General features: G+C 44.5%; 4 protein-coding genes across 12 annotated transcripts; 3 read left to right on the top strand and 1 right to left on the bottom strand.

The window, feature by feature from the left end:
* The first annotated feature begins 83 nt into the window (after positions 1 to 83).
* pde6c (phosphodiesterase 6C, cGMP-specific, cone, alpha prime) lies at positions 84 to 8,519 on the top strand. Its single transcript, XM_088359803.1, has 22 exons — positions 84 to 2,138; positions 2,737 to 2,889; positions 2,962 to 3,051; positions 3,122 to 3,262; positions 3,333 to 3,407; positions 3,482 to 3,546; positions 3,906 to 3,972; positions 4,074 to 4,121; positions 4,223 to 4,372; positions 4,833 to 4,976; positions 5,056 to 5,121; positions 5,183 to 5,338; positions 5,518 to 5,625; positions 5,699 to 5,808; positions 5,876 to 5,963; positions 6,029 to 6,129; positions 6,294 to 6,401; positions 6,474 to 6,537; positions 6,609 to 6,683; positions 6,774 to 6,857; positions 7,164 to 7,317; positions 7,551 to 8,519. Exons 1-22 carry the CDS (start codon positions 1,671 to 1,673, stop codon positions 7,592 to 7,594), a joined length of 2,559 nt encoding a protein of 852 aa, XP_088215929.1. The 5' UTR covers positions 84 to 1,670; the 3' UTR covers positions 7,595 to 8,519.
* A 423-nt stretch (positions 8,520 to 8,942) lies between these two features.
* fra10ac1 (FRA10A associated CGG repeat 1) lies at positions 8,943 to 16,423 on the bottom strand. Its single transcript, XM_088359350.1, has 14 exons — positions 16,346 to 16,423; positions 15,919 to 16,001; positions 15,722 to 15,814; positions 15,576 to 15,621; positions 15,423 to 15,499; positions 15,267 to 15,350; positions 15,113 to 15,197; positions 14,418 to 14,463; positions 10,393 to 10,506; positions 9,920 to 9,962; positions 9,738 to 9,847; positions 9,601 to 9,645; positions 9,235 to 9,319; positions 8,943 to 9,049 (listed from the first exon to the last, which is right to left on the bottom strand). The coding sequence occupies exons 1-14, from the start codon at positions 16,361 to 16,363 to the stop codon at positions 9,007 to 9,009; spliced, it is 972 nt and encodes a 323-aa protein (XP_088215476.1). The 5' UTR covers positions 16,364 to 16,423; the 3' UTR covers positions 8,943 to 9,006.
* Positions 11,867 to 21,517, top strand: lgi1b (leucine-rich, glioma inactivated 1b). 9 transcript variants are annotated; one of them, XM_088359345.1, is made up of 15 exons: positions 11,867 to 12,671; positions 13,202 to 13,292; positions 13,360 to 14,200; positions 14,267 to 14,320; positions 15,556 to 15,656; positions 17,494 to 17,729; positions 17,800 to 17,871; positions 18,198 to 18,269; positions 18,331 to 18,402; positions 19,147 to 19,218; positions 19,285 to 19,454; positions 19,518 to 19,682; positions 19,742 to 19,962; positions 20,028 to 20,274; positions 20,341 to 21,517. In XM_088359345.1, exons 6-15 carry the CDS (start codon positions 17,536 to 17,538, stop codon positions 20,688 to 20,690), a joined length of 1,635 nt encoding a protein of 544 aa, XP_088215471.1. In that variant the 5' UTR covers positions 11,867 to 12,671; positions 13,202 to 13,292; positions 13,360 to 14,200; positions 14,267 to 14,320; positions 15,556 to 15,656; positions 17,494 to 17,535; the 3' UTR covers positions 20,691 to 21,517. The 9 variants fall into 9 exon arrangements, with proteins under 9 accessions (XP_088215471.1, XP_088215472.1, XP_088215468.1 ...); XM_088359346.1 differs by lacking the exon at positions 13,202 to 13,292 and adding an exon at positions 13,041 to 13,145 and having other exon boundaries at positions 14,080 to 14,200; XM_088359342.1 differs by having other exon boundaries at positions 11,867 to 13,145.
* Positions 21,518 to 21,630: 113 nt separating this feature from the next.
* Positions 21,631 to 25,098, top strand: slc35g1 (solute carrier family 35 member G1). Its single transcript, XM_088359348.1, has 5 exons — positions 21,631 to 22,077; positions 22,541 to 22,715; positions 23,279 to 23,413; positions 23,473 to 23,669; positions 23,743 to 25,098. Exons 1-5 carry the CDS (start codon positions 21,774 to 21,776, stop codon positions 24,153 to 24,155), a joined length of 1,224 nt encoding a protein of 407 aa, XP_088215474.1. The 5' UTR covers positions 21,631 to 21,773; the 3' UTR covers positions 24,156 to 25,098.
* Positions 25,099 to 26,348: the final 1,250 nt, after the last annotated feature.

Here is a 26,348-nt window from a genome sequence, read left to right as displayed (position 1 = left end):
CTTTAGGGAGTTAACTGCTTTGCGTCGTAGAGCTTTTTGATATATAAATATATATTATTTATATATATCTAAAAATATATTTTTAAATATATATTATTTATATTAAAATATATTTTTAAATATATTATTTTTATTTATATATTTATTTATTTAAATTGAGTGAAATAATACAAGTTCCAGACTTAAAAGAACCCACAAATGATCCGCACAAAAGGATTGCGGTGCATCTTTTGTGTATTTAACACCCCCCCTGTCACCTATACATCTACTTTACTTCCAGCATTCCTCCCCTCCGCCCCCACACCTTGTGGAGCTCTCCCCCAGGCTAAGCTCACCTTAATCTCCATCTAGAAAACAAATAAAGAGCGAGAGAGAGAGAGACCAGTCGTCTTGCCAGGCAGCTAAGCTAAGCAGACGCACCACGGGGGCGGTTAATAATAGCCGGCCATCTTTGTTTAGGTCTCAGACGCCCCGAGTCCTATTAATTGGCCAATTTAAACTTTGAGGACGGAGACTTCCGTGATGAGTCTTCATTAGGAGGAAGTTTTGCCAATTGCCAAGCCCAGTGAACAGTGCGAGAAGCCGCAGTACAATATGTACGCCGTGCATCATTAAACCTGTAAGTGCAGAGGCAATGTTTTAAACAATAATTAACATTCCCCCGCTGTTATATAAGAGAAAGTAACTTAAGACAAATGATGAGGCGGAACAAAACGACGTCGTTATTCTGCGTTGGCTGAAATGAGTTGCGGGCCTGGACGTGACCTTTAGGGAGTTCAATTCTGGAGAACTTTGCAAACATTACCTTTGGGCAACAAGTCTTTAACGTATAATTAGGAGCAAGCTGGACAGTGTTTTTGCATGATAAAATTTAAGTAGGGGGAAAAAAAACAAAGCGGCGCATAACTCAAGATATTTGACAGCTTAGTGAACATTCTCCAAGGTCTGAATTCCTCAGGTTGGATTTTTTTTCTCACCATTGTGCAACCTCAGTGTCTTGTTTTTTTTTTTTTTACTACAATGATTGTCTCGTATTGTCAGCCTCAGGAAAACTCACTACAAGAGTTCAATATAAAAAAAAAAAATACAAATATTCAGCTGTTCGAGACGTCATGGTATTTTTTCGAGGCGCACGCTCGGAGAACCCCTCAGCATTTACGTACAAGCTTACCCGTCGATATTTTTAACTAAAGCTCGTTAGCTGATCAGAAAAGGGTTCCCCAGGTAGGATCAACAAGATATGTCAAGTTTGACTCCAAATTCTCTGATTCTCGATAAGCAATATCACCTAAAAATATTTTCCCCAACCCAAGATTTTTTCAAATTCTCGCTGCAGGTTGCAAGTGGCCACTCCGATTCCGAATTTTGATTGTGTTGTGGGAAAGACCTTTGTGTAGCTGCAACACACCTGAAGTCACTCTCCTGCTGCACACAGGATATAAAATGATCAGTGGTGGGATTTGCCGGGGTTAAGGACGCTTAGCGCAGGGCTTTTAATGTCATGACGTCACATTAATTAGCGGCCACTTTGATCCTTTCAGCCTCTAAGCCGCGGTACGTCCCCGGGCACCGTCAGTGATTCCCGTTCGCGCCGCGAAGGAGGATGCGCTCGCCCCTGTAGGACTTTTTTTTCCTCAGCTTGATGCTTCAATTTTGAAAAAGTTGTAAGAATGGCAGATAAGGACAGCGTGGAGAAATATCTGGACAACAACCCCCAGTATGCCAAAGAGTATTTTGATAAGAAGGTGCGGGCGGAAGCCCTCACGGCCGCCTTCTCCTCCACCCTCCAAGTGAAGGACATGGCCTCCTTCAAGGATGTCAACGCGGTGCAGGAGGCCGCTATCATCTTTGAGCTGGTGCAGGCCATGCAGATGCAAGGCGGGGTGGAGGAATCTCTGCACAAGGTGCTGCAGCGGGTGGCCCTCATCCTGCAGGCCGACAGGGTCAGCTATTATCAGTGCAGGTCCAGGAACGGGATACCCGAGCTGGCTACGTGTCTCTTCGACGTCACCCCGACGTCCAAATACGAGGCCAACTTGGTGCACCCCCAAACCGAGATCGTGTTCCCGCTGGAGATGGGCGTCGTGGGCTTTACCGCCACCTCCAAAAAGCCCCAAAGCGTTCCTGATGTTTCCCAGGTGAGGAGACCACCACACTGTGTTTTTTTTTTCTTTCTTTTTACTCTAAATCCGTCCATGGCAGTAAATGAGAAAATTGTCAATCACAGTACCGACTGTTATTCCGTCACCTGCATGCTTAATGTTATGTCCGCCGGCTGTCCATTTGCATTTGTCTCGCTAATGCTCTTAAACGGGGCTATAAAAAGGAAGCTCGGGTCCAAAAGCGTCCTTGCGCCGTTTAATTTATTTAAACAAACTATATGGAAGGTGAAGCCTCAATTTGTCAAGAATGAAATACGAAGCATTGGAGAACTTTTTAACTGCTTCATACTTCATCATCACTCAAAGGATATTATGCAATCAAGAGGAGCACTGATTTCTGCTAAAAAGTAATTAAAAGGCGTGATTAATTCCTAGCTCGCCGTTCGGTGTTGACTGTCGTCGAGTTTTATTACCGACAAGGCGTTTATTTATGAAAGCCGGCAAGATGTGTTTCATTTTGCCGGAGAAATATCGAAATTGATCGATGTGGTCTCGGCAGCGGCGCTATTGTGTAACGTCCTTAATTAAAGCGCATGGGATTAAATGGATGTCAAATCTTCTTGTCGTCTTCCAGAATAAAAAGTTCTGCGACTTTGTGGACAAGCAGACGGGCTACAAGACCAAATGTTTGCTCACGTATCCCCTCATGGCCGACAAAGAGTGCCTCGGGGTGGTCACGGCGCTCAACAAGATCGGAGCGGCTCACTTCACACCCGAGGATGAAGCGGTACTGCCAAATACTGCAAAAAAAAAATGTTTTTTTGGCTCTAATCCAACACCTCTAATCTTTACTCCTCAGCTCTTCCACAAGTACATGACCTTCGCTCACGTCATCGCCCTGCAGCATCACACCACCTACATGTTCAACGTGGAGTCCAGGAGGAGTCAGGTAAGCGTCACACAACAAACCCGTGCTCGAGCACAAATTTTTATTTTCTGCTTCCTCCCTCCGCGTTTAGGTGCTGCTGTGGTCAGCTAGCAAAGTTTTTGAAGAATTGACCGACATCGAGCGACAGTTCCACAAAGCTCTCTACACCGTCAGGATTTACCTGAACTGCGAAAGATACTCGGTGGGCCTCCTGGACATGACCAAAGAGAAGGTTGGTTGGACTCCCTGAGATGCCTCGCGTTGACGTCTGATTCTAAGCTCCAACTTCTGGCTTTGATTAGGAATTCTACGACGAGTGGCCGGTGAAACTGGGAGACGTGGAGCCTTACAAAGGCCCCAAAACGCCAGACGGAAGGGTACCAAAATCTTCTCTAGGTGGCTTTTATTGCTCCCCTTTTTTCTCTCTAACATTTGCTTCCTTCCAATGCAGGAGGTCATATTTTACAAGATCATCGACTACCTCCTGGAGGGCAAGGAGGAAATTAAAGTCATACCGTGAGTGGAATCAAACTCAGTCCACATAATTGCACACGGCAGCGGCACAATACAATCCATCAATTTTGTGCCGCTGACCTCCTCCAAGGCCAAACAGTCCCAAGGTGGATTAGCACCCCGTAGCGCCGAGTCGGAACATTCATTAATTGCTCGCATTAGTCCGTCAGACATTAAAAGTTCTGAGCTGAAAAGTGGCCCCAAATGAAACGGCTCCTGCTTTGCTAGAACTGACAAAAGGATTTGACACATTTTACCCCCAGGCCAATTGGTTTTCATTTTATAATCAATTCTCCCAAAATGATACACGTCGTCTCAATGTGTGTGAGTTGTTCTTCAAAATGGCTCTTTGTTTCTTTCAGCGGTCCTCCTGCAGATCATTGGGCTTTGGTTAGCGGACTCCCCAGCTACGTGGCGGAGAACGGCTTTGTGGGTCCCACACACACAAACAATGATTCAGTTTAAAGCGGATCCAAGTTTGCCATCATTGGATAAAGATTCTCATACTTTAGTGTTTTTGTTTTTTGCAGATTTGCAACATGATGAACGTGGCCGCAGATGACTTCTTCACTTTTCAGGTGCGTGCTAGGAAGAGATCGGGCGAGTACTGACATCGGTTATCGTATCAGGCCGATACCAGCCATCGATACTTGTATCAACTGTCCCCTCTCCCTCACAGAAAGAGGCCGTGGACGAGACGGGTTTCGTCATCAAGAACGTGCTGTCTCTGCCCATCGTCAATAAGAAAGAAGAAATCGTGGGCATCGCCACTTTCTTCAACAGAAAAGACGGCAAGCCCTTCGACGAATACGACGAGCAGATCACAGAGGTGGGACATTCAGATTTCAATCTTAGGGTCACGCCATTTCTCACGTAGACATTTGCTCCATTTCAAATCGAGTCCCATTGAAAGCTAAAATGCTAACAAAGCGTTTTTTTTTTTCTTTTTCATTTGTTGTCATATTACCGGGCGCCATTCTTTCAAATCTCATTAATTTAATCTCAATGAACACATCAGCAAAAGGTCTGCGTGAATTGAAATTGCACATCAGCGTCTCCTTTTATCAGTGGAAGGAAACGTATCCAAACAAATTTGCCACTCATTTTGGTAATGAGTTAAATTAATGAGGTAGTAATTAGATGAGTTAGTGATACTTCAGTCGGTCCTCGTTCCCTGGTGCAGGAGCTCCCTCACATCCTCTTCCTTCATCTTTGTTTGTTTTTGCTCTGAGGCTTTGTCAAAAAGTTTTTGCTCTTTGCTCATTTTTGACAACCCCGGCGCTCCGCAGGCACTGACCCAGTTCCTCGGCTGGTCCGTGCTCAACTGCGACACCTACGACCGACTCAACCACATGGAGTACAGGAAAGACATCGCCCAGGAGATGCTCATGTACCAGAGCAGGTGCACCACCGCTGAGCTGCAGTCCATCCTGGTCAGAACTCGCCGTAAATAATCGGGCCCAAACGTTTCATTGTTTTCATCGAGTCGTTTCTTTCCCCCTCGACATCCAGAACACCAAAGAGAAGTTTGATAGTGAGCCCGAGGACTGCGACCAGAAGGAGATGTACAAGCTATTGGTAGGACTGCATTTTGTTTTAATGGCCAAACAAACAAATAAGACTTCCTTTCGTCCCGCAGAGAACGACGTGCCCGGCGGCCGACAACGTCAACGGCGAGAACTTGTACTCGTTCGGCTTCAGCGACTTCCCCGTCTCCGAGTTTGACCTCATCAAGGCCGGCATTCGCATATTCTTTGAACTCGGGGTGGTGGAGAAGTTCAAAGTCCCCGCCGAGGTGAGCCCAATCCCCAGAGTGACGTTTGGGTATTCGCTCGTGGGGTCAGAGGTCAACCGCGTCCTTTCTCTGAGCGAATTCTCCAACACAAAGCAGAGATGGAAATCAATCATCCGTCTTCCTTTGTGAAGCGAGGGAAGGAGTCGGGAAGTTCACGTCGATTTTGTGTCCTCCTTCAGACGCTGACTCGCTGGATGTACACGGTGCGGAAGGGCTACCGCGCCATCACCTACCACAACTGGCGGCACGGCTTCAACGTGGGCCACACCATGTTCTGCCTGCTCCAGGTAGCCATTTTTTCCGCCTGTCGCTAAATCAGCATAGAGACTTCAAAATTTTTTGTCCATTTTTTTTTTGCAGACAGGGAAGCTGAGGAAGTACTACTCGGACCTGGATGCCTTCGCCATGGTGGCTGCCGCTTTCTGCCACGATATCGACCACAGAGGCACAAACAATCTCTACCAGACCAAGTAAGTCCAAACACGTCGCCACGTGTGTGTTTGTGAGTCGCTGATTACCTCGCTCTTCATCACGCAGGAGCGCATCTCCTCTGGCCAAGCTTCACGGCTCATCCATCATGGAGAGGCACCACTTAGAGTACAGCAAGACCCTCATGGGCGAGGAGGTACGAGGCACGAATGATGACGGTGGTTCATTCGTTCCTTCTATTAATAATTTTTTTCTTTGCAGAGTTTGAACATCTTCTGCAATCTTCAGAAGCGCCAGTTTGAAACGGTTCAGCACTTGTTTGACGTCTGCATCATTGCGACCGATTTGGCGCTTTACTTCAAGTACGTCGTGATCTTTTGACACTCACTTGTTGCTAGGCAGACTACATGACCTGCTAACTTTTGCTCTGCTGGCACACAATGCAGAAAAACAATGCACAATTGATTTGCTACTCATTTGTGGTCTGGCTCTGGATGACCGTTTTCCATCTGTGCGCCTCCGTTAGGAAGAGAACCATGTTCCAAAACATCGTCAACGCCACCGAGCCAATGACGGATGAAAAAGAGGCCACGGGTTATATATCCAACAACCCCACCAGGAAGGAGATCGTCATGTAAGGGAGATTTCATGTCTGTTGGTCACGACTGGTGGATTCATTTTGTTTTTCCTCAACAATCCCCTCAAGGGCCATGATGATGACAGGCTGTGATTTGTCAGCCATCACCAAACCGTGGGAGGTGCAGAGCAAGGTGGGTGGCCGCTATATAGTATACCGTACATGTGTATATATTTTTTACGTGTCACTCTCGGGTGTTTGCAGGTGGCACTAATGGTCGCCGCGGAATTCTGGGAACAGGGAGATTTGGAGAGGACGGTTTTGGACCAGCAACCTATCGTAACGGCCTGATTTTCCCTTCTTTCCCTTTTTTTTTTTAATCTCTCTCAACTAAAAATTGCTCTTTTTGTGTGTCTGTTTGATTTCCAGCCCATGATGGACAGGAACTGCGCCGAGCAGCTCCCCAAGATGCAGTGCGGTTTCATTGACTTTGTGTGCTCGTTTGTGTACAAGGTAATGAGTTCATTAGCGGCGTTGGCGCCGCGTCGCGATAAGGCCGTGATGGAAAGCAGAAAAGCTATTTGCATAACGACTTGGTGGGGAAGCTCGTCGCTGCCACCCATTTTGGAATTTAAACATAACATGGAGCCAATAATCGATGATAGGTTTTTGGAGCTTGTTTGCCATCATTGATATTCTTCCTCGTTAAATGTCTTTTGAGTCATCCTTCTTCAAATGAGTCATTAGCATTTTGTTTGCACAATATTTGTGGCAGCAATAAAAAGACATTAAACGCACCTTCTCCGTCTGTGTTGTTAGGAGTTTGCCCGCTTCCACAAGGAGATCACGCCCATGTTTGACGGGCTCAACAACAACCGCGCCCACTGGAACGAGCAGGCCGAGGTGTACAACGCCAAGATGAAGGCCATCGAGGATGAGAAGAAGAGACTAGAGGATGAGGAAGCCCGGAAAGGTAGTGTCCACTTGGCGCATTGCTACAAACCCTCTTTCGAAAAAAAAAAGTCTTTTTTACGTAATACAAAAAAAGACACATTTTATTGGTTGAGCAATTAAAAAAATATTAGACAGAAAATAAATAGAATTACACACAAAAAAAAAACAAGTGTAGTCAAATTATCTATTTGAATCTCAATGTAGAATTAAAATAAATATTATTGCGTAACATGATTGCTTTTTGTTGCCTAGCTGGTGGCGGTGATGGGAAGTCAAAAACGTGCTCAATCTGCTAAATTCCTCATCACAATTTTCGGATACGGACTACAGCTGGACTGGTTCAGCCTTCTGATTGGATCTATACAAATAGTTTTTCCTGTTCTGGTCTAGACCACTTTTTTAGTCTCACCTAATTCCACCTGGATTAGCATCCCAAGGAGGCAAGAATCTAAAAACCATGATGAACAATGAGAGGACTTTAAGGACAAGTGGGACCATGGAATCATTTTTCTCAGGGGAAACTGCTTTTACTTTTTCGGACGCCATCCATGGACATGATCCTGCTAGCCAATTAGCTGGTAGTTGGTAGTTGGGGCAGGAAAAAAAAAAATCTGACTTTCCACAACATGTCACCCTTTATCTGTGATGATGTGATATGAATTCAAAAGGCAAAAAAATGTCTCGTATGCTTGACGTGCACGATTTCACCAAAAAGAAGAAAGTCTAGAAATAACCCAGGCATGAAATGGATTTGAGAGATGTAAAAAGCACTTTTTTGCATTTACTGTGTAAGAAAAAAAAAGATAGTGGGAATCCCATAGGAGGTCTGATTGCATGACTAGCCAAGCCTTATCAATATGTCGTGTTGATAATGTGACACGTGTTGTGTTATTGATCAGGTCCAAGTCCGATTTCGCAACCTCTGCCTGGATGTCGGAACTATGTCGCTCTGCACTTTCCCTAAATCCTCCTCTTCCTCTTCTTACACAATGTTTTCACTTCTAATCAATGAGGTGTTAATCAAAGGTCCCTAATCCAATCAAGGAGATTCACAACTCCCTGGAACTTCCCCCCCCCCTCCTTCCCTTCCACCACAGAGGCATCCTCCCAAAATGACCTCACCACCCTCATGTCCCCGTCTTATTAGGAATTTTTCCATATGAAATGACCTCTCACTGTATGTATGTATACTTGTCAAGAGAAATAAAACAGCTGCATGCAGTTGTAGGTGTCGCTTCATCGCACGCACGGTGACGCATTGAGGTAGCCCCCCCCCACCCGAGTCCACCCATCGTGGCTTAAGCAGAAAGAAACAAACGTTCCTTCTTAGGTAGCATATCGTGCAGGGATCTTAGAGGCTCCAAAGCTGGATGAGCCTGGAAGGAAAGAGGATCAGCGGATTGCTTCTTATCCCTCGCCCGATTCGACACTGTCTGGCCGTGTTCGACATCCCGTAAAGCAACTCGTTGTTCGAAGAAAGTGAAAGGAGAAAAAATTAAAGCGGAGGAAATGCTCCCATTCAGAAAATCTAAATAATGTGCTGTGTGAAAGGTCAAAGAGCTGTCTGAAAATACAAGTCAACATATTTTAAAAAGTTAATTTAATGAGGAAAAAAAAGAGTACAGATAGTGATGAGACAAAACGTAGATGACATCGAGTTTATTTCTCAAAAACACAAACGTCCTTGAATCTGCCTTGAGGCAGGCGTTTAGAGGAACAAGTCTTCAAAGTAGTCATCAAACTCTTCCTCCCTGAGAGGAAAAAATGCATCCAAATTGATGTTATTATATATGACAAAAGAGCAGTGAGTCAAGAGAAGGTCAAGAAGGTATTTAAAGGTGGTCGCCCATGCATACGTTATGTAGGCTACACCATTGTGTGATTGCATTACGCTGGCTTAGCAGGGGTCGTTTTAACGTCAACGCTAATCCCTCACCTTGACTTTTCCTCCACTGCCGGGGCGGGTCCTCGCCAGTGGTCCGACTCGGACTGACACTCGGGCTCGTCCTCTGCTTCAGACTCTGCGATTGGAATTGAGAGGATGATTTGTGCAAAATGCTTGCCACCCCAAAACACAATCTTGGGGAAACAGGAGTATTATGTGTAAACATAAGGGGAGCGAGACAGCTGAGGAAAAAGTAGTCATGCCTGCGGGCTAATGGCTTCTGCTTTCCGGAAAGGGCTTGTTTGCAGGCTGTTTTCATTTTGGGCTAGTTTGCCCGAAGGCCCGCGAGTGAGGCGTATCACATTGTCTGTCAAAGATGACAAATGCCGGCCTGTATGCGCTCGGCAGTGTGTTTACCTTTGCCCCGCGACTCCTCCGTGCTGCTGGGGGAGGTGGATCGATCTGCGAGGAGACAAGAGAGTACGTCTCAATCAGCGGGGAGTCGCTTGGGTGACAAAATGGAGTGTGCAAAATTTATAGGGCTGGGTTGTTACCCTTCTGCTTGCGGTGTTTGTGCTTCTTTGTCTTTTTCTTCTTCCGAGACGGCTCCTGGTTCTCCTCTTGTACCTTCCTCGCCGTCTTTTTGGCTTTCACCTCCTTGCGCCTACAAAGGGGTAAAAAAAAAGGTCAGGTGACTGAAAATGTAACTAATATTGAAGAATGTCTCCATGCTTACTTGTGGTGGTAGTTGAGTTTGAAAGAACATTCCGGGCAAAGTCCTAGAAGACAAATCCACATTTAATCTTTTTACTTAGAAGGGATTTATTTTCATTTTAAGATGAAAGTGTAATATTGCAAGAGGAAAAACATTTTTATTCCCAAAACGGCAAGCTTCTTAAAACAAAAATAAATACATTTGGAAGGATTCCCAATTATAAATTGAGTACAAAATGAGTGGTAGGTTTTCATTCATATAGTTGCTAATCAAATTTGGTTTTGACCAATGTTGACAAATGAGCTTATTAAAAAATTGTCAGCAAGCTTGTTTCATTTGGTGCGCGGCCGATGTGTCTGGCGCTGGTGAGCCCCTCCAATTACTGTAATTATTCTAACAGGATTTTCTGCGCTATGATACCTGAAGGAGGATTATTATGAGCTGCCTCTTGAACAAGAACCACAGGAGACGGCAACCCACACAGCTATACTTACGCAGTTTGACCAACGCGTTCCTCTTGTCGCCGTGTTCCACGTAGGCAAAATTCACCTCCCAGCTTTTCAGGCCTTCCTGCGTCTCACAGCGTTTGTTCCCACACTGGAACTGACCTAGAAGACCACAAACACATCACTGAGCTAGTCTTTGTTTGAGCTGTTCATGCAATACAAAGAAATGTGTGGGAGAAGAAGTGGGCAAAGGACTACGTCCTGTGGAACTCCTCAATAACAGACAAAATAACTAACAGGACTGGGATGTTCTTTCAAATGCAACTACCACAACATAACTTTTGATTTATTTGAGCAGTTCCTTCAAAAACTTCATTTCAATAATAAAAAAGAGCAGGCTGTCCTGATATATTGTGTCATTTTTTTCCCTGAAGGTTAGCTGAGAAATGGAGTTGTTTTGCTAGCAAAGTCCATTGCCTGGTGTTCTCCATGACTGCCTTCATCCATCTCCACCCTCCCACTAAACGTGCTCTCATTGCCCTTTCCTCCTCATCATCATCATCCGCCGCCTGGCCCTCCTGTGATCCTTAGACGAGCTTAAGATCAGCTCGGGTTTCCTCCAGATTGCAACAGCAGGTGAGAGTGCGTCACACGGGTCCCAACTTGGCACGAGAGCTAACGATGCTCCTAACCCCGGGACAGCGGGAGGGCAACACTTTCGCCCGCGAGCGGGACGGGCTTTGTCCTCACATGCTGGATTGGATTTAAGGGGCCATTTCAAAAACAAAAAAAAAGCCCTGCAGGCTCTGGTGCTTTGTGATGACACTACTTTTTGTCTTAATTATACACCCCAACAAAAAAATATATATATATAAATCACGATGTGAGGCACACAATGAATTTTAGCTGCTTCAAAAGTGATTTTTTTTTTTAATCAGGCCGCAGATGACCAAGAAAAGACAGCTGGCGGTGAGTCCATTAAAAAAAAATCGTTTTTGTCGATAAGTCGATGTGTATATTTGCCACAATGAATCACCCTCACGTGCTTCAAAGCGTTGGCACTGATGTGTCTGAGTAAACCCGTTAAGTGAGGAAACTCCTGCCCCTCTTACGTCAACGGCTCCTAAACCCTGCCGCTCGGCGGGCGCAGATCAAGGCGGGCGCACCGAGAGGCAGATGGCCGCGTGATTAACAATCGACTCGGTGACGTAGTGAGGTCGTGACCCCGGGCGAGCGTCGCTGACGCTCTTTGACGTTCGCGTGATTGACAGCGCGGCGGCGGTCGTTAGCGAGCGGCAGAAGCTCGTTATCACATGTCTGGAGGACTTTAGCATGAGATGTCAAACAAAGAGTCAGATGAAGGAGCACTTAGCAAAGTTTGATGGTCTTCACAAAGTCAACATTGTGGTCTGCTTGTAACCCGAATTAACATTTCAAAAATAATTGAAAAGTTATTTGTATTCGGATAGTTTGCTTTTATTCTCCAGCCATGTGGCGCCGTTACACTGCTATTATGTGTTGGCATTGAAAATAAATTCCGGCAGCGTAGGGAACAAAAAGATTCCGCTGAAAATCCAGGCAGGCAATTTGAACTTTAATTTGTAATCATTTTCTATGGAATTTTTCATTCTATTCTTTTCAATGTCAGGCTTTGTAGTCGACTTTTGACGACCCCGTAAAGTGGATTTGGAGTTCCACGTCTGAGAAGGTGAATCGAGAACTATGCGGCGTTCATTACGAGAGCCTGCCGACGTTCAAAGCGAGTCGCGGCGATTGGCTCGTGTGTCGCCGATGTAGCCTTTGGTCCGACGACAAAGAGTCCAATAAAATACGGCTGCCAGATCCTCCCTGGCTTGCTAATGAGCATTTTGCAGCTTGTTTGCTCTATTTGCAGGGCTCTTCTTTTCCCCCACCCTGTTGCCAGGCAACCTCATGAGGAGACAATCCAGCAAAAGTAAAAAAAAAAAAAGTACATCGCGCGAGCCATTTAAACGGGTCAGGTCATTAACAGCGCTCGTCAACCACCGCCTCGATAATCTTCACCCCGACTTGCAAGCGAGAGGTTAAGCTGAAGCTGCCTGGTTTTTTTTTTCTGTGTTGTTTGTTTGCTTTGCCTCTGACAAGAAGGCCCGGCGGGCTGCCGAGCCGAGGTGCAACGCTGGCTCGGTGTCGTAACGTTTATTTATTCCGCGGAGAGCGGCTGACAGTGCGGAGCAAAGGGCGCTTGACGTTAAAAACACAGGAGGGATATTAGCGTCGGCCGGGGTGGACGGAACCAAACTGAGGCCCCTTCATGAGGGGGGATTCAAAGTCAAGGTCAAGCGCAGGTATCTTTACTGATATTTTCAGACGGGCGCAGCAACAAGCACTTCCAGCTGTTCAACAAGAAAGCCGACAAGCTAAAGTCCTTCCCTGTCAAAACACGTCCTGTGTAATCACCTCGTGTCCAACATCATTTGACTTGTTTTTGCCCCCCACCCCCACCGATGTCAATTATGGAAACGCAGCAGTGTGTTTTCATTTAAATTATTCAAGTTGTCTCCTTGGCACACACTGCGTTTTCATTTTGCCGAAGAGAGGAGAAGACTAAAAGCTCATCTCGTCTTGAGTTAGCAAAACGTACAGGATGGAATATTTCTTTTTCCTCGTGTAATAGAGGCCAAAACATTTTCTAGAATGAACAATTTCTTTTTCAGTAACAGAGTGTGTGCTGCGGGATAGATAAATCACCAAGAAAAAAATAAAATAAAATAAACTTGCCTCAGCTACCTTCCAACTGACAGCACGCCAAAAGACAAATGGTAAGAGTACATTTTGTTTTTCTGCATTCCTTCACATCATGCTACATCTGCTGCAGGAGTTCACGTATGGGACGTGCCAAGACATTTGGGCGGCTGCCGTGAAGCCCTTTTGGAAAGGCACACGACCGATCCCTACGTTTTTGAAAGGTCTGCCGTTAAAAATGTCACTTTCCATTCTAAAAGGGATTGAAAGATTACCCCCTTCCTGGAACAGACAAAGGATGGGGGGAAAAAAGAGCAGGAGAGAGGTGAGGATGACGTCATACATGATGCCGCAACTCCTCTTCATCTCATAATCACACCGCGACCCTGTCGAAAAAGGCCAGCACTCTGCTAAGCCCCCCCAAGTGAGCGATAATCATAAAAGTGAAAGAAAGTTTTCCAGTGGTGACTAATCGATGAATCATCATCATACTCAAGGCAACCTCCTCCACCTTTACCTAGCATAATTTGATTAGTATTGATTTAGCTACTGCGTTTATGAAAGTGCTCCTGGCGGAATCGGCGTGAGGAAGACACGACGGCTCGCTTCGGTCGGGTTTAATCCCGCTTCCTGTCGAGTTTTGCCGCCGGAGCTTGAAATGTGACCGAGCGGGATTACACAGACTTAATCTGGAACAATATATTGGTTTAAGTCAGCTATCTCAAGACGCACTTCGCGTGTGTGTGTGCAGAGGTTGTGTCGATGTCAACGCTTTGCAAATGAGAAAAAGTCGCAGGTAAAAATGCACGAGAGGCGAAGGTTGTAAAATTTCTGTAGAATGTATCATCCGAGGCCCGCTTGGTGGCAAAGCAAACACGGAAGGCAGCAGATGAACTGAGAAGACCCCCACTGTTAAAGGTTAAGGGTAGAAGAGGAAAAGGTCTCACATTTGAAAAGCTTTACAAGAAAAGGTCAGACATCTGAAAGGCTTGGTGATGCCATTTTGTCAAGATGGAGGCCAAAGTCTAGTGACACATCTCAAGTGGGGATAGAGCAAAGAAGAACCAGACTGCTGCCCACAAGCTCGTCTCTGTCGCCATCTTGTGGTGACGGTTGATATCTTCATTGGCAGGTTAGTATTGAAATTTTTTTAGGAGGAAATGTTTGCGTTGTATTAAACTGTTTTTTGTTGTTTTAGCTAAAATTGTAATAAATTGCCAAGAGCTTCTTCAACTGGGAACCAGCGCTTACTGTAAGTACATTTATGAACTTTTTTATTTATATTCCAAATGTTTTTTTCACCTGTATTTAAGCATAATTCGTTCTTTCAAAAAGTGCACTTTGCTTACCTTTGCCCGAGACAACCTCGTTCTCCGTTCGCCAGCGGAATCCAAACTTTGGAAAGAGAAATAAATAGAAAAAGTCACTTCACGTGATGCTTTTCAAAGCACCACTTACAATGTAGCGCCGGTTTCCATCTACATCAGAGTAGTAATAATCGGAAGGGCATTTCAACCGGTGCAGACCTCTGCCAAGGCCGGTGTGAAAATAAAACGCCATTTCGTTGGTTCTTTTATTGTTAAATGGATCCGAGCCGAAGTGTAATGGCTTCTTTCCTTGGCTCACGCTCCGCCGAGCCCATCCTCACCGCGATACGGCAAATTAAGTATTAATGTTAGAATGGGAGTCATGTCAGCCGGCCCCGCTGACAAAATAGAACATTTAATCAGATGACGACATTATGTGAGGAACAGTACGATTGGTGTGAATTAACTTTGACTTTCACTCTCCATCCCCATTTGCAACTTGTGTAATAGATTAATGAATAAAAAAATGAGGTGTAATTCTGTGCAATGAAAGGCCTTTGTGTGAAACCTTTAACAAGTGCACTTTATGAGTTTCACAAAACTCAGACCATCTCGGCTATTTCCCATTCAACTTCAATTGCCGCTACCATGACAACAGTCCAGTGAAGTCATTCTAGGGTAGTTTTTATTATGTAGACAATTGTCAAGATAAGGTGTACAAAAAAAAAAAAATGCACCTTGTTTTCCTTGTAGCGACTCAGATCGGCTATGCAGTATTCCTTAAACAGCTTGTCGTAATATTTCTTCGCCAGTTCTTTCTCCCTGGGACACAAAAATACCAGAGGCAAGTTAGAAACCACAAACTGGCCAGAGAAAATGCAGAAGCATTACCAGGTCATGTCCTCTTCATCCTCATCCCGCCAGAGGAAACGATGATTCTCCCGTAGAACGTCCGAGTCGGTTTTGTCATTTGCGCTGAAGGGAAGAAAATGTTTAAGTGGGGGTAATCAGGGTCTGGTTTGTCTTAAGTGAAAACAAAATGCGTACGTGGAGCGTTTGAAGTCGGCCATATGTCCTCCATAGAAAAGGATGTAGTCGCCGACAAACTTCTTATGTCTCTCAAACTGGAGGCAGCCGGTTAAGGATGTTAATCTCGACATTTATTTTGTATATGTTAAAGGTCAATTCAATGCAGGATACAGCAGTCAGTGAGATCAAGTGGGCTCTTCTGTTCCTGGCTTCCTCTCTGCAAAACAAAAACACAGATTTGCCAGCCGACAGGTGAGGAGATTTCAACTATAATACATTCAAGGAAATTAAAACATATGGGATAGATTGCAACATACCTGTCCACTTCATTGGAATGAAAATTACGGTGAGCCACCTGAGCATGTCGACCTTTCTGGAAAGGCTTCTGTAAAATTTCCTCTTCATGTTTCCTACCATTAAAAAAAAAAAATTATAAACTTTGCTTTCCTTTGCAACAATACCCTGAAGAGGTGAATTTAACCAGGATATTGCATGTTATAGCCTCATATCTTACCTTTTAAGCCTGCTCTCGGAGGTCTCTCCTTGTTTCTCGTCGTCACTGAAATCCGAGTCGTAGTTGGTGCCGCCAGCGTGCACCTTGCAATGCACAAAGAATTGTGTTGCTCTGTTTTATTATTAATTATACTGTGCAGGGCATGTACGATTTGCTCCACGGCATATTTAAAAGGAAAACACTGCAATAGAGGATCAGGTTGCATAAACGAAATAATGACAGTAATAATCATTTTATGATCTAAACAGTCGGAAAGAAATTGGTTAACTGCTAAACTATCTATAGGTGTACATATGAATTCAATAATTTAGCTATGCATTAACGATGCAATGTAGCAATAATCGCTTCGCGTTAATACGTCGTCGATTCTTAAACTAAATGAATTGTTGCATTGAATATTCACAAATGACATCAAATCAATACGTACTTTGACGAGATTATCCATCGAAAACGCTCCTCGGCAATGTTTACAAAAAAGCGTCGCTGGGAAATGACGTATACATAAGCGAACGCGCACGTTGATGACGTCAGAAGTAGGTCAATATTTAAACTCACTCCATTGTTACTGAAAATATAACAATTCCTTGTATAAATAACGACATCATGTTGATGTATTATTAAAAAAAAAATTAGAATAAAATGAAATTATAATAAATTGATAGAATACTGAAACGCGGCTGATAATGTTATCTAATGAATGGGAGGTTTAATTCGAGGATTCTGCACAAAAGGGGTCGTGACCTCGTTTAAATTCTGAGTTGGAATATAAAGAGGCTATTATGCGTGAAAAGTTTCAAGTCGTCCGTTTGTCAAGGTGGTGAAGAAAGAAGTCTTGTGTTTTGTGTCATGTTTTCCACCCGCACAGAACAAAGGGACCAATGTGGGACATGTACACAACGGGCAGTGATTACTGTTGAGAGATTTTTATCAATAATGCAATAGCTTATGTCTCTCCTTAAAAAAAAGAGAGAGAGACCGAGAGAGTGAAAGAAAGAAAAATAAATCTGATATATTTTGCCTATTTTTCATTACAGCTAGACAACAATGCCATTAATTTCGGGGGTTTGCCTATTAAAATATCTCTCGTGCAGCCAAATAATATTTGCTGTATCTTATTACCATAGCAAAGCGTGCAAGACAAAAAGGGGGTCATCATTTCACTGAGGCAGGTGCATTTGCTTAGAGCCCCGTGAATGAATAGCCTCCCAAATAGCCGCGAAGAGCCTTTAGAAGCGTGTGTAAATAATGACAATAAAAGCTGGGGTGGCTGATAAGACAGCGAGGGAGGCCCCCCTTCCACCCCCCTCCTAATTTGTCTTGCTCCCCAGTAATGGGGTCCAACTTCTTTGTATTCAGCAGACTAATAAGAAGCAGACAACATTTTGAGGAGTGAGCCAGGAGAGAAAGAGAAGCAGGAGGTGGGGTGGGGGGATGCTATTTAGCAGGGTGACATCAATCTGGGTCCTGTTTTCTGTGCCCATTTGGAGTCTTGCATCCTGGACCGCTGCCTCGGATCTATAAGCTTTGCACAAAAACAGCAGACTTTCTCTGATTTCTTTTTTTTTTTTCCACTAGGAGAAGTTGCATGGTTGCGAGTCTCAAGCGGGACAAGAGAGAATGGCATCCTCGAGCAGAAGAGTGAGAGGCTGGAGGCTCGCGCTTTGGGTGCTCGCCGCGTACTCGCTTCTGGCAGCCGGACGGAGAGCCAAGCAGCCCCGATGTCCCGCCGGATGTACTTGCACCAAAGATAACGCCCTGTGCGAGAACGTCCGATCCGTGCCTCACGCCTTCCCTTCGGACGTGCTCTCCTTGTAAGTCGTGGTTGGTTTGCTGATTCGTGTGCTTGCTGAAATATTGATTCTGAATATATTTGTCGTTGAGGTCTTTTGTCAAGTCTGGATTCACTGAAATCACAGCAGGAAGCTTTGTGCATACACCTGCCCTGCAACTCCTGTAAGTCCATCTTTACTATTTCCATAACATTTGTATAAATAATACACGCCATTTAATATAATTTGAAAATGTGTCTTTGAACAAAAAAAAAAAAGGCTTAAAAATACATTCGGGCAAATTGTAAGCACCTCACCCCGAGTGGAGACCTGGTACTCTCTGCAACTTGTGTGAGAAACACAGCGCCATGTGTGAAGTTGAGATCATTCATAAATAATGAGAACCACGTGGGACACCATGCCAGTTGATTGCTTCCACGCAAGTCGAACGATGATGAGCCAAATGAGTCATTGTCTTGATTCCCTCTCATGTATATTTTGTCTTCACAGATTGTTCACGGCTAATTCCTTTGATTTCATCGATGACGACGCCTTCAGCGGTCTGCCACATCTCGAATATCTGTAAGTTTTTTTTTTTTTTCTCAACATGTTGTTGCAGATATTAACAATATATCTTTTCCAGATTCATTGAAAATAACAAGATTGCAACTATCTCCCCCTTTGCATTCCGGGGCCTCAAATCATTGATTCATCTGTGAGTACTGTTTGCTTTTGGATCAGGTTGCAGATGGCTTTTCCAAAAATATGAGTTAGCGTATACATCATTTTAACAACGCTCAAGCCAAGCAGCCGTTTAAAGCGACACATCGCACCACAATTTCTGACGCATATCGGTTTCCTCAACGGCATCTTCACTTGTGCAAAGATCAGATCGTGTGGCGAGCGTGTAACCTGCAGGTTAAGACTAAAAATAGCCCCGCGAAGTAACCTCCAACCAGGTGACCTATAATCTTTTTCGGAGGTTTTCTCCCGAGTCATTCTGAGAGGATTTACAGTGCGGTACAGCGGCGACTTGGGCTAATGAATTGTTTCAAGCCACAAGAAACGAATTCAGGATGTGATGTTCCTCTGGGCTGCGTAAGTGACTTCCTGGAAGACCGCTCAAAGGTTGCTAGGCAACCACAATTAGTAAAGGGTAAAGAAAAAGCAAGTCCTTAAAAAAAGACCCAAGATATATACGTAGTTGCACAAGTTTGGGGGCCATTATGGTTTTGGTAAAGCTACAGTCTGACGTATGCAGTTAGAAATCTTCCCCTTCTTCTGTTCTGTCATCACGCGTTTAGAGAGTGCAGCCATGCAAAAGTTCTTCACTCGGAACACCGAGTTCCAAATAAATAATGCAGCCGTCTCGAATAAAGCTGAATTTTGGTTCTATAAGCTTCCTTTTATTCTTCTTCGGGACCAAATGGACCTTCACTTACAATTGTTTCTTTTGAAGGAGTCTGGCTTACAACAACCTGGAGACACTGCCGAAGGATGTCTTCAAAGGAATGGATGCTTTGACTAAAGTGTGAGTATTTTTCAGTCATAGGCGAAAATGAAAATAATCATCAAATAAAAATAATCACTCACGAAGGGATCTGCGAGGCAACAACCTGTCGTGCGATTGCAAACTCAAATGGCTGGTGGAGTGGATGCACCACACCAACGCCACGCTGGACCAGATCCACTGTAGCGGGCCGCCCATCCACCAGGGCAAGAAGATCAACGACCTGCTGCCGCATTCCTTCGACTGCATCACGTCCGGTATCAAAAGACAAAGTTACCTACCGGATGTGCATCAAGACTGAGCATTTGTGTTCTTTGCAGAATTTGCCGCCTATCAGTCGCTGAAGTTTGAGTCCATTTCCGTGGAGGCCTTCACCCTTGGTAAAGATCAGTACGTTGTGTTTGCGCAACCGTTTGCCGGGACGTGCAGCTTCCTGGAATGGGATCACGTCGAGATGATCTTCAGAAGCTTTGACACCATTGAAAGTGAGTAAGAAAGCACGAGGCTTATGAGCGAGGCGTTAATGGTTCTTTGTCATTTCCAGGCACTTCCACTGTGGTCTGCAAGCCCTTGGCCATCCGCAACCACCTTTTTGTCATTGTGGCGCAGCTGTTTGGCGGCTCCCATATTTACAAGCGAGACATTTCCGCCAGCAAATTCATCAAGATCCAGGACATCGACATCCTGAAAATCCGCAAACCTAACGACATCGAGACCTTCGTCATCGACGGGGAGTCGTTCTTTGTCATTGCGGATAGCTCCAAGGTTTCCCGTTTTGTCTTTTTTCATTCTCTCGTGGTTTCGTCATTTCAAACACGTGACTCTCCTAGGCCGGCTCCACGACGATATACAAATGGAACGGCAACGGATTCTACTCCCACCAATCCCTCCACCCGTGGTACCGAGATACGGACGTGGAGTACTTGGAGATCTCCAACAAAGCCCACCTGATCTTGTCCAGCAGCTCCCAGAGGCCGGTCATTTATCAGTGGAACAGGGGCCAGAAGAGGTTTGAGCGCAGGACCGACTTACCGGACATGGAGGACGTCCTATCCGTCCAACACTTCCGGTTCAAAAGTAAGAGCTTGCCAGCCTGTCTGTAATTACCTCGAAGCTCTTTTGAACTTTTGTCCTTTTGCAAAGGTGAGCTGTTCATATGCTTGACGAGATTCATCGGGGACTCCAAGGTGATGCGTTGGGACGGCGCCATGTTCAAGGAGGTCCAGACGTTCCCCTCCCGCGGCTCTATGGTTTTCCAGCCCGTCTCCATCGGCAACTGGCAGTACGCCATCCTGGGCAGCGATTATTCGCTGACGCAGGTCTACCTGTGGGACGCCAAGCGAGGTCAGTTCGTCCCGTCCCAGGAGGTGAGCATCCAGGCGCCGCGAGGCTTTTCTCTTGTATCGGTCGACGGGCGAGACTTCCTGATCGCGTCCAGCTTTAAGGGGAAGTCTCAGATATACGAGCATCTCATGATCGATCTTAGCAATTAAATTGGCCGTCATTGTTTATCTGACATTTGGATAGCACAAATATGAAGAAGAGGACATGGCCCGACTGGGACCGGGCTTAAATTTAGCATGAGCAAAAAAACACGCTCCATAGTGACAATGACATTCATCGCGCTCCGCTCACCACCCGCCACTTACAGAGCACGGAAAGACGAATCCGCTTAGCTCTTCTCTGCGGCCATCGCTTACGCAAGACTCGATGCGGACACTCGCAGTGTCGCTTTTCGGATGAATGACTCACTAGAAGCGTCCCACTGTGTCACCCACCTCTTTCCCTTTCACTGCACTCTTGCCCCTTTTTTGCCCTCATTGACAAAAGCATTGTTTGTATTTGCAGTACCGGTAGCCGTGCTTTCACACAGTCCTCTCTATTAGTGGGAATTCTAAAAAAAAAAAAAAATACTGACAACAATTCTCCCTCCTTTTTTATGATACTGTAAAAAGTAATTTATACGATACAGCTTTTGTAGGTAGAAATGACCACAGTGTTTTATTTTTTAAATAGAATTAGTCTTAATTTTTTTGTGTCATGTGATGTTAGACAGTAAAATGTCATTAAAATGAAAAAATCATTAGGTCCTTTCTTTAAGCTCCATCCAACTTATTTACATTTCAAGAAACAAAATACTACCAGCTCATATTTTAGAGACATTTTATGAGGCATCTCTAGTCAAAATTGAATTGTAAAATCAACAGTAGCTTTGTATAGTGTGATTTGTTTTCCACCTCTGATTCAAGGGATACACGTTGTGACAAAGAATGAGTTTATTATGTCGTTTAATAGGCTTAATAAAAGTCATGCACGTCAAGTGATGGTTGCAAACGTGACTCTCCTCACCATAATACAGGGGGCGTGAACGTCAGTCAAAGTGTGTGTATGTAAAGGGGGGGGGGCTATATGACTGCCCTCCTGTGTCCAAAGTCGGCACTGCATGAGAATTGGCGGCCGCGTCCGGGCAATGCAAGGTTAGTTATTAACTTAGCCTTTCCAGTCACTTCTGGGGAACCAAGAGCCGGGCAGTCGCCGTGCCGAGGTATGCTGCCGCCCGGTGCTCACATCTTAGTATGGCTGACCGCGAGCACTGCCCACCGGAGAGCGATTTTGCAGCGGCCGACCACGTAACGGTCGTGTTCCATAAAGTTGCCAGTCATGGCGAACATAGCAGCAGCGAAGACGGCCGTTGTTGCAGCGACAGTGAGCCGTCCAAGGAGGAGATCCACTTCCGAGCGTGGCGCTACCTCGACGGGGATGCCGAGGAGGACACGGCCGCTTCTAAGGTGCCGGACAGCGGCGAGAGCGAAACGCTCACTTGGCCGGAGTCGCACGTCACACGGAAGGCAGCATCCACTGGCCAGGACGGAAGCCAAGGTAGACTTGATTTTTACTTTTTTTATTTTTTCCCCCCCGTGTGTACCTTAATTCTGTTTAACGTGTTTCATAAAATCAGTTTCATTATGACTCAATGACATCTTGTAATTTATTGATTTTTTTACTATCGCGTGACGTCACGCCCCAGCGATAACGGTACGCATGTCACGTGACCGATGTGACTCGTCGAAAACAAGTATTGAAGTTCTTTTTGGAACTGTACAAGGAAATTGCAATTGGATACTATTAAAAACATTGACGCCTGTAATTGCTACCACCCTCACCTGAACAATTGGGCCTTTTTTTTTTTCAGAATAAAGGTTAGAACAAGTAATTTGATATAAGGGATTGAAAATAGACGTCACGCTGTCGGATCACAAAAACAGTGGGAATTTAATCTCCTGAGATGTTTTTGAAAGTTAGACAAACCTTAACTCTCCCTTTTCTTGTTTTCCTTCCACAGAGAAACCTAAGAGATGCCCCGGTCTTGGTTTGTGTTATGCCTTTCTGTCCACAGTCTTCTTTTCCATCATCTCCCTCTTGGTGAAGACCATCCAGGGAGTGCACGCTATCGAGATCAGCGGCATCCGCTGCTTCTTCCAGATGCTCTTCATCGCGCCCTTACTTATTTACCACAAGTAAGCCTGATTGGGAAACTGGAAAATCAAGTTTATCTTGTGTGAGATAAAAGGATTATTCAGCTCCGAAAAGGGGAAGAACATTTACTGTATGTTAATACAGTATATGGATGCAATAATAGGCTATTTTTCCCCAGCATTTATATTTGTGGTGATCAAATATAAATATAGGTAAATGTTCCATTATCCATGCAATCACTCACTTTTATAGCAGCAATGAACGAATATTGTCAGGCCGATGGTATATTTATGGTATCTCACAAAAAAATCATTTTATGCTGGACATTTTATATAATCAAAAGGTTTTATTGATTGAATGATGGTTTAAAATAGATGAAGACTCACCGGCATTTCCGTCCATCTATCATTTTTTTTATTTATTTTTTTCACCCATGAATCCACCCCAACAAAATTACATCTTTTCAGCCCATGCATCCATCCTTGTGTCATCTCCCGTCCCCAAAATGTAATTTACGAGCATCACCGTCTGGTCAGCCATCCCCCCCCTCGTCATCCATCTTGTTTTCCATTCATCCGTCACCCTCATATCTGTGTTCCTGCAGGACAGGCTTCCTGGGTCCCCGAAATAAACGCCCGTATCTAATGCTGCGAGGCTTCCTGGGCTCCAACGCCATGATCCTGCTCTTCTACGCTGTGCAGCAGATGCCTCTGGCTGATGCCACCGTCATCATGTTCAGGTGAGATGAAAACACGTGAGATGTGGGTCATTAGGTGAATATGTTTTGCTTGGAAACAGTAATCCCGTCTTCACTTCGCTGCTGGCTTGGGTCTTCCTGAAGGAGAGGTGTACTATCTGGGACTGCGTATTCACCGTCTTCACCTTGACCGGGGTCATCCTCATCGCTCGGCCGCCCTTTCTCTTCGGAGAACATATCCAGGGAATCGAGGGAAACTACACAAACCACATCAAGGGAACGATCGCGGCTTTTGCAGGTTACAAAAAAATGGCTTCTTAAATGGTGAATGAAATCTCTTATCGAGGAAAAAAAAAATCCTGTTTCCGCAGGTGCAATTGGAGCCGCGTGTACCATGGTTGTTCTCCGCAAGATCGGAAAGAGCGTCCATTACTACCTCTCGGTGTGGTATTACGCCGTCATCGGTTTCATCGAGTGCGTCATCACCGTCAGCATTTTGGGCGAATGGAAGCTGCCCTTCTGCGGCCAAGACCGCTGGCTGCTGATGTTGATCGCCGTGCTGGGCATCGCCGGCCAAAGCTTCCTGACCAAAGCGCTGCAGCGAGAGGAGGCCGGCCCCGTGGCCCTGACCAGGACGATGGACGTGGTGCTGGCTTTCTTCTTCCAGTTCATCTTCTTGGGCCAGGCGCCCAGCTGGTGGAGCCTCGGCGGGGCCCTGTGCATCGTGTTGAGCACCAGCGGCGTGGTGTTGAGGAAGTGGTACATCAACTCACGCAAGAGCTGAATGCCAGTCATTAGGTATCATTGCTATTCATTGTTTTTCACTTTCATCCGCTAGCGCTCTCTGTTTCTTCTGTGCTTTATTTGTTACGAAGCAAACCTACAGCAGTGGAGCCCCACCGTCAAGTAAGAAGGCTAAACTTGCACCTTTTTTGTTTATTATGTGCAATACAAAAATGCTGAAAAGCGATTTGATTAAGAACAGCCTTAGCTCGCTCGCATTATCAAAGTCGAGCCTAAATGAAATCAACAAAACCAGCATTAGGACCACTTGCACTGTGCCCCCCCCCCTTCAAAAATAGTCTTAAAAGACGTGAATAAGAAACCCAGCATGATGATGCACACCAGCAGTTTTAGCACTTAAGCTCAGGATGGTGTTTCTGTTTCAGTCGATCAGAATTGATAACAATTGAATTCCTGCACCTTAAACATTTTATTTTAAGCAGGTATGGAGCTTTTTGTTACATTTCTCGGTTTACGTGAAGTAGGGTTCTCTCAGGGATCGCTTGAATTAACCACTGGAAGAATTAATTCCCTCTACCAAAACATGTTATTATGTGAATAGCAATGTACTGTAACTTCATATTTGAACTAGAAATGTGCCTTGGCTGCAAGAAGCAGCTTTGGGCAAAAAAAATAAATAAAAATTGGGGCACGTGACCAAGCAAGAGGTTTAGCTAGCCCAAATAGTGAATGATAAACTAATAGTTGTGTTCCAATACTTGCACTGAAGGTTCATAAAAGCCCCTTGGAAGAATTATAGACTGAAATGCTGTAAGAACTAAATTTGCTAAAAGCTTTAAAAAAAAAAAAAGTTAGAAGTTGTGCTTTCACTTCTATTTATTTCTGTCATTTTTGACATTCTATCCATTTCTACATATAAATGGATTCTATTTCCGACATGGTTCAGTAATAAAGTACCAATGATCTTATTCATTTATACCTGATGTGTTTGGCTAAGGTTTGGTTTTTGCAGACTCTCCTGTTCAGATAAGTGGGGGGGAAAGAAAAGTTAGTGACAAAAGTGACAAAGCAGTTCTTAAATATAGAAAAACGGCTCATTATTTAATTTTAATATAATACCAAAAGCGAAATAGTTTGATTTCCTCATTTGTTGTCTAGAAAGCGTAAATAGAAGTTTTATTGTCAAATTTTATTTCTAAAACAAAAATACGAGACTGGCAGCATTTCCCAGACTGACCAGGAGATGGCGACAATGTTTTCACCCTGGTAACATTTCCGTTACTGACCAGGAGATGGCGGCAGTGTTGCGTCCGAAGACAATATCGTGTCCTGTCGTGATCATAAATTCCACAACCGCTAACTACACACTTTAATTTAATAATAATTTAATAATTTGGTCCAATCCAACAACTTCTGTACCTTTCAACGATACTTGTGCAGAGTGAAATTTCTATTCCATCTTTGTTTTTTTGAGTCATTCTAATCTGAGCTCATTTTTAGTGTAGAATAAAGACAGATGGAGGGGAAAAAAATACCTGCCTTTGTCCAAAAAGTGGGGGAATCCCAAAGAATGTATGCACACACACACACTTGGTGGCGGGGAGTGCTGTTGGACTTAAATGTTCTTTTTTTTTTTAGGGGGATTACACATTCCTGCAGCATGGCATCATGCTTCCCATCAGCGTGAAAGGGAAAATAATCCCTCAATTTTCCAAAATGAAATGGGTTCCCTTGCTGAAAGCACTCGTGCGCTCATTCATGTGTGGCGTATACTTTAAGGGTATTCATTCAGTTCAGAAGAATTAATAATAAAACATGCAAATATACTGTCTGGATACAGCTACCAATTAGCACAACCCCCAAGTGACAAGGTCAATAGTGTAATTGCCACCTAATATATAGCATAAAATGGACATCTGGCAATAGTGAGTTGCTAAATTGCATTTGCCAGACATTCCAAACGGGTGACACACGCACAATTAGACCAGACTCACTTATTGTCTTCCTGTCCATAGCTCAGTAACTACAGAAACGTTGCGTTCACGTACATGTTCGACCACCCGGTTGAAGATCGCAAGGAAAATCGTATTTTGCAAATATTTTTATAAGCAAGCAGGGTAAATATACTGTGTCCATATTATAAATGAAGGAACAAAACTAATTACTTGAAATAAAATCGCATTAAAATTATGTAATATTAGATAAATAAATGATTAATTGCAATAAACAATGT

This window comes from Syngnathus floridae, chromosome 18 (genome assembly GCF_059516105.1).
Source record: "Syngnathus floridae isolate MCC-2025c chromosome 18, RoL_Sflo_1.0, whole genome shotgun sequence".
Lineage (NCBI taxonomy): Eukaryota > Metazoa > Chordata > Actinopteri > Syngnathiformes > Syngnathidae > Syngnathus > Syngnathus floridae.
Note: the sequence above shows the minus strand (reverse complement) of the source record. Positions and strands in the feature narration are given on the sequence as shown.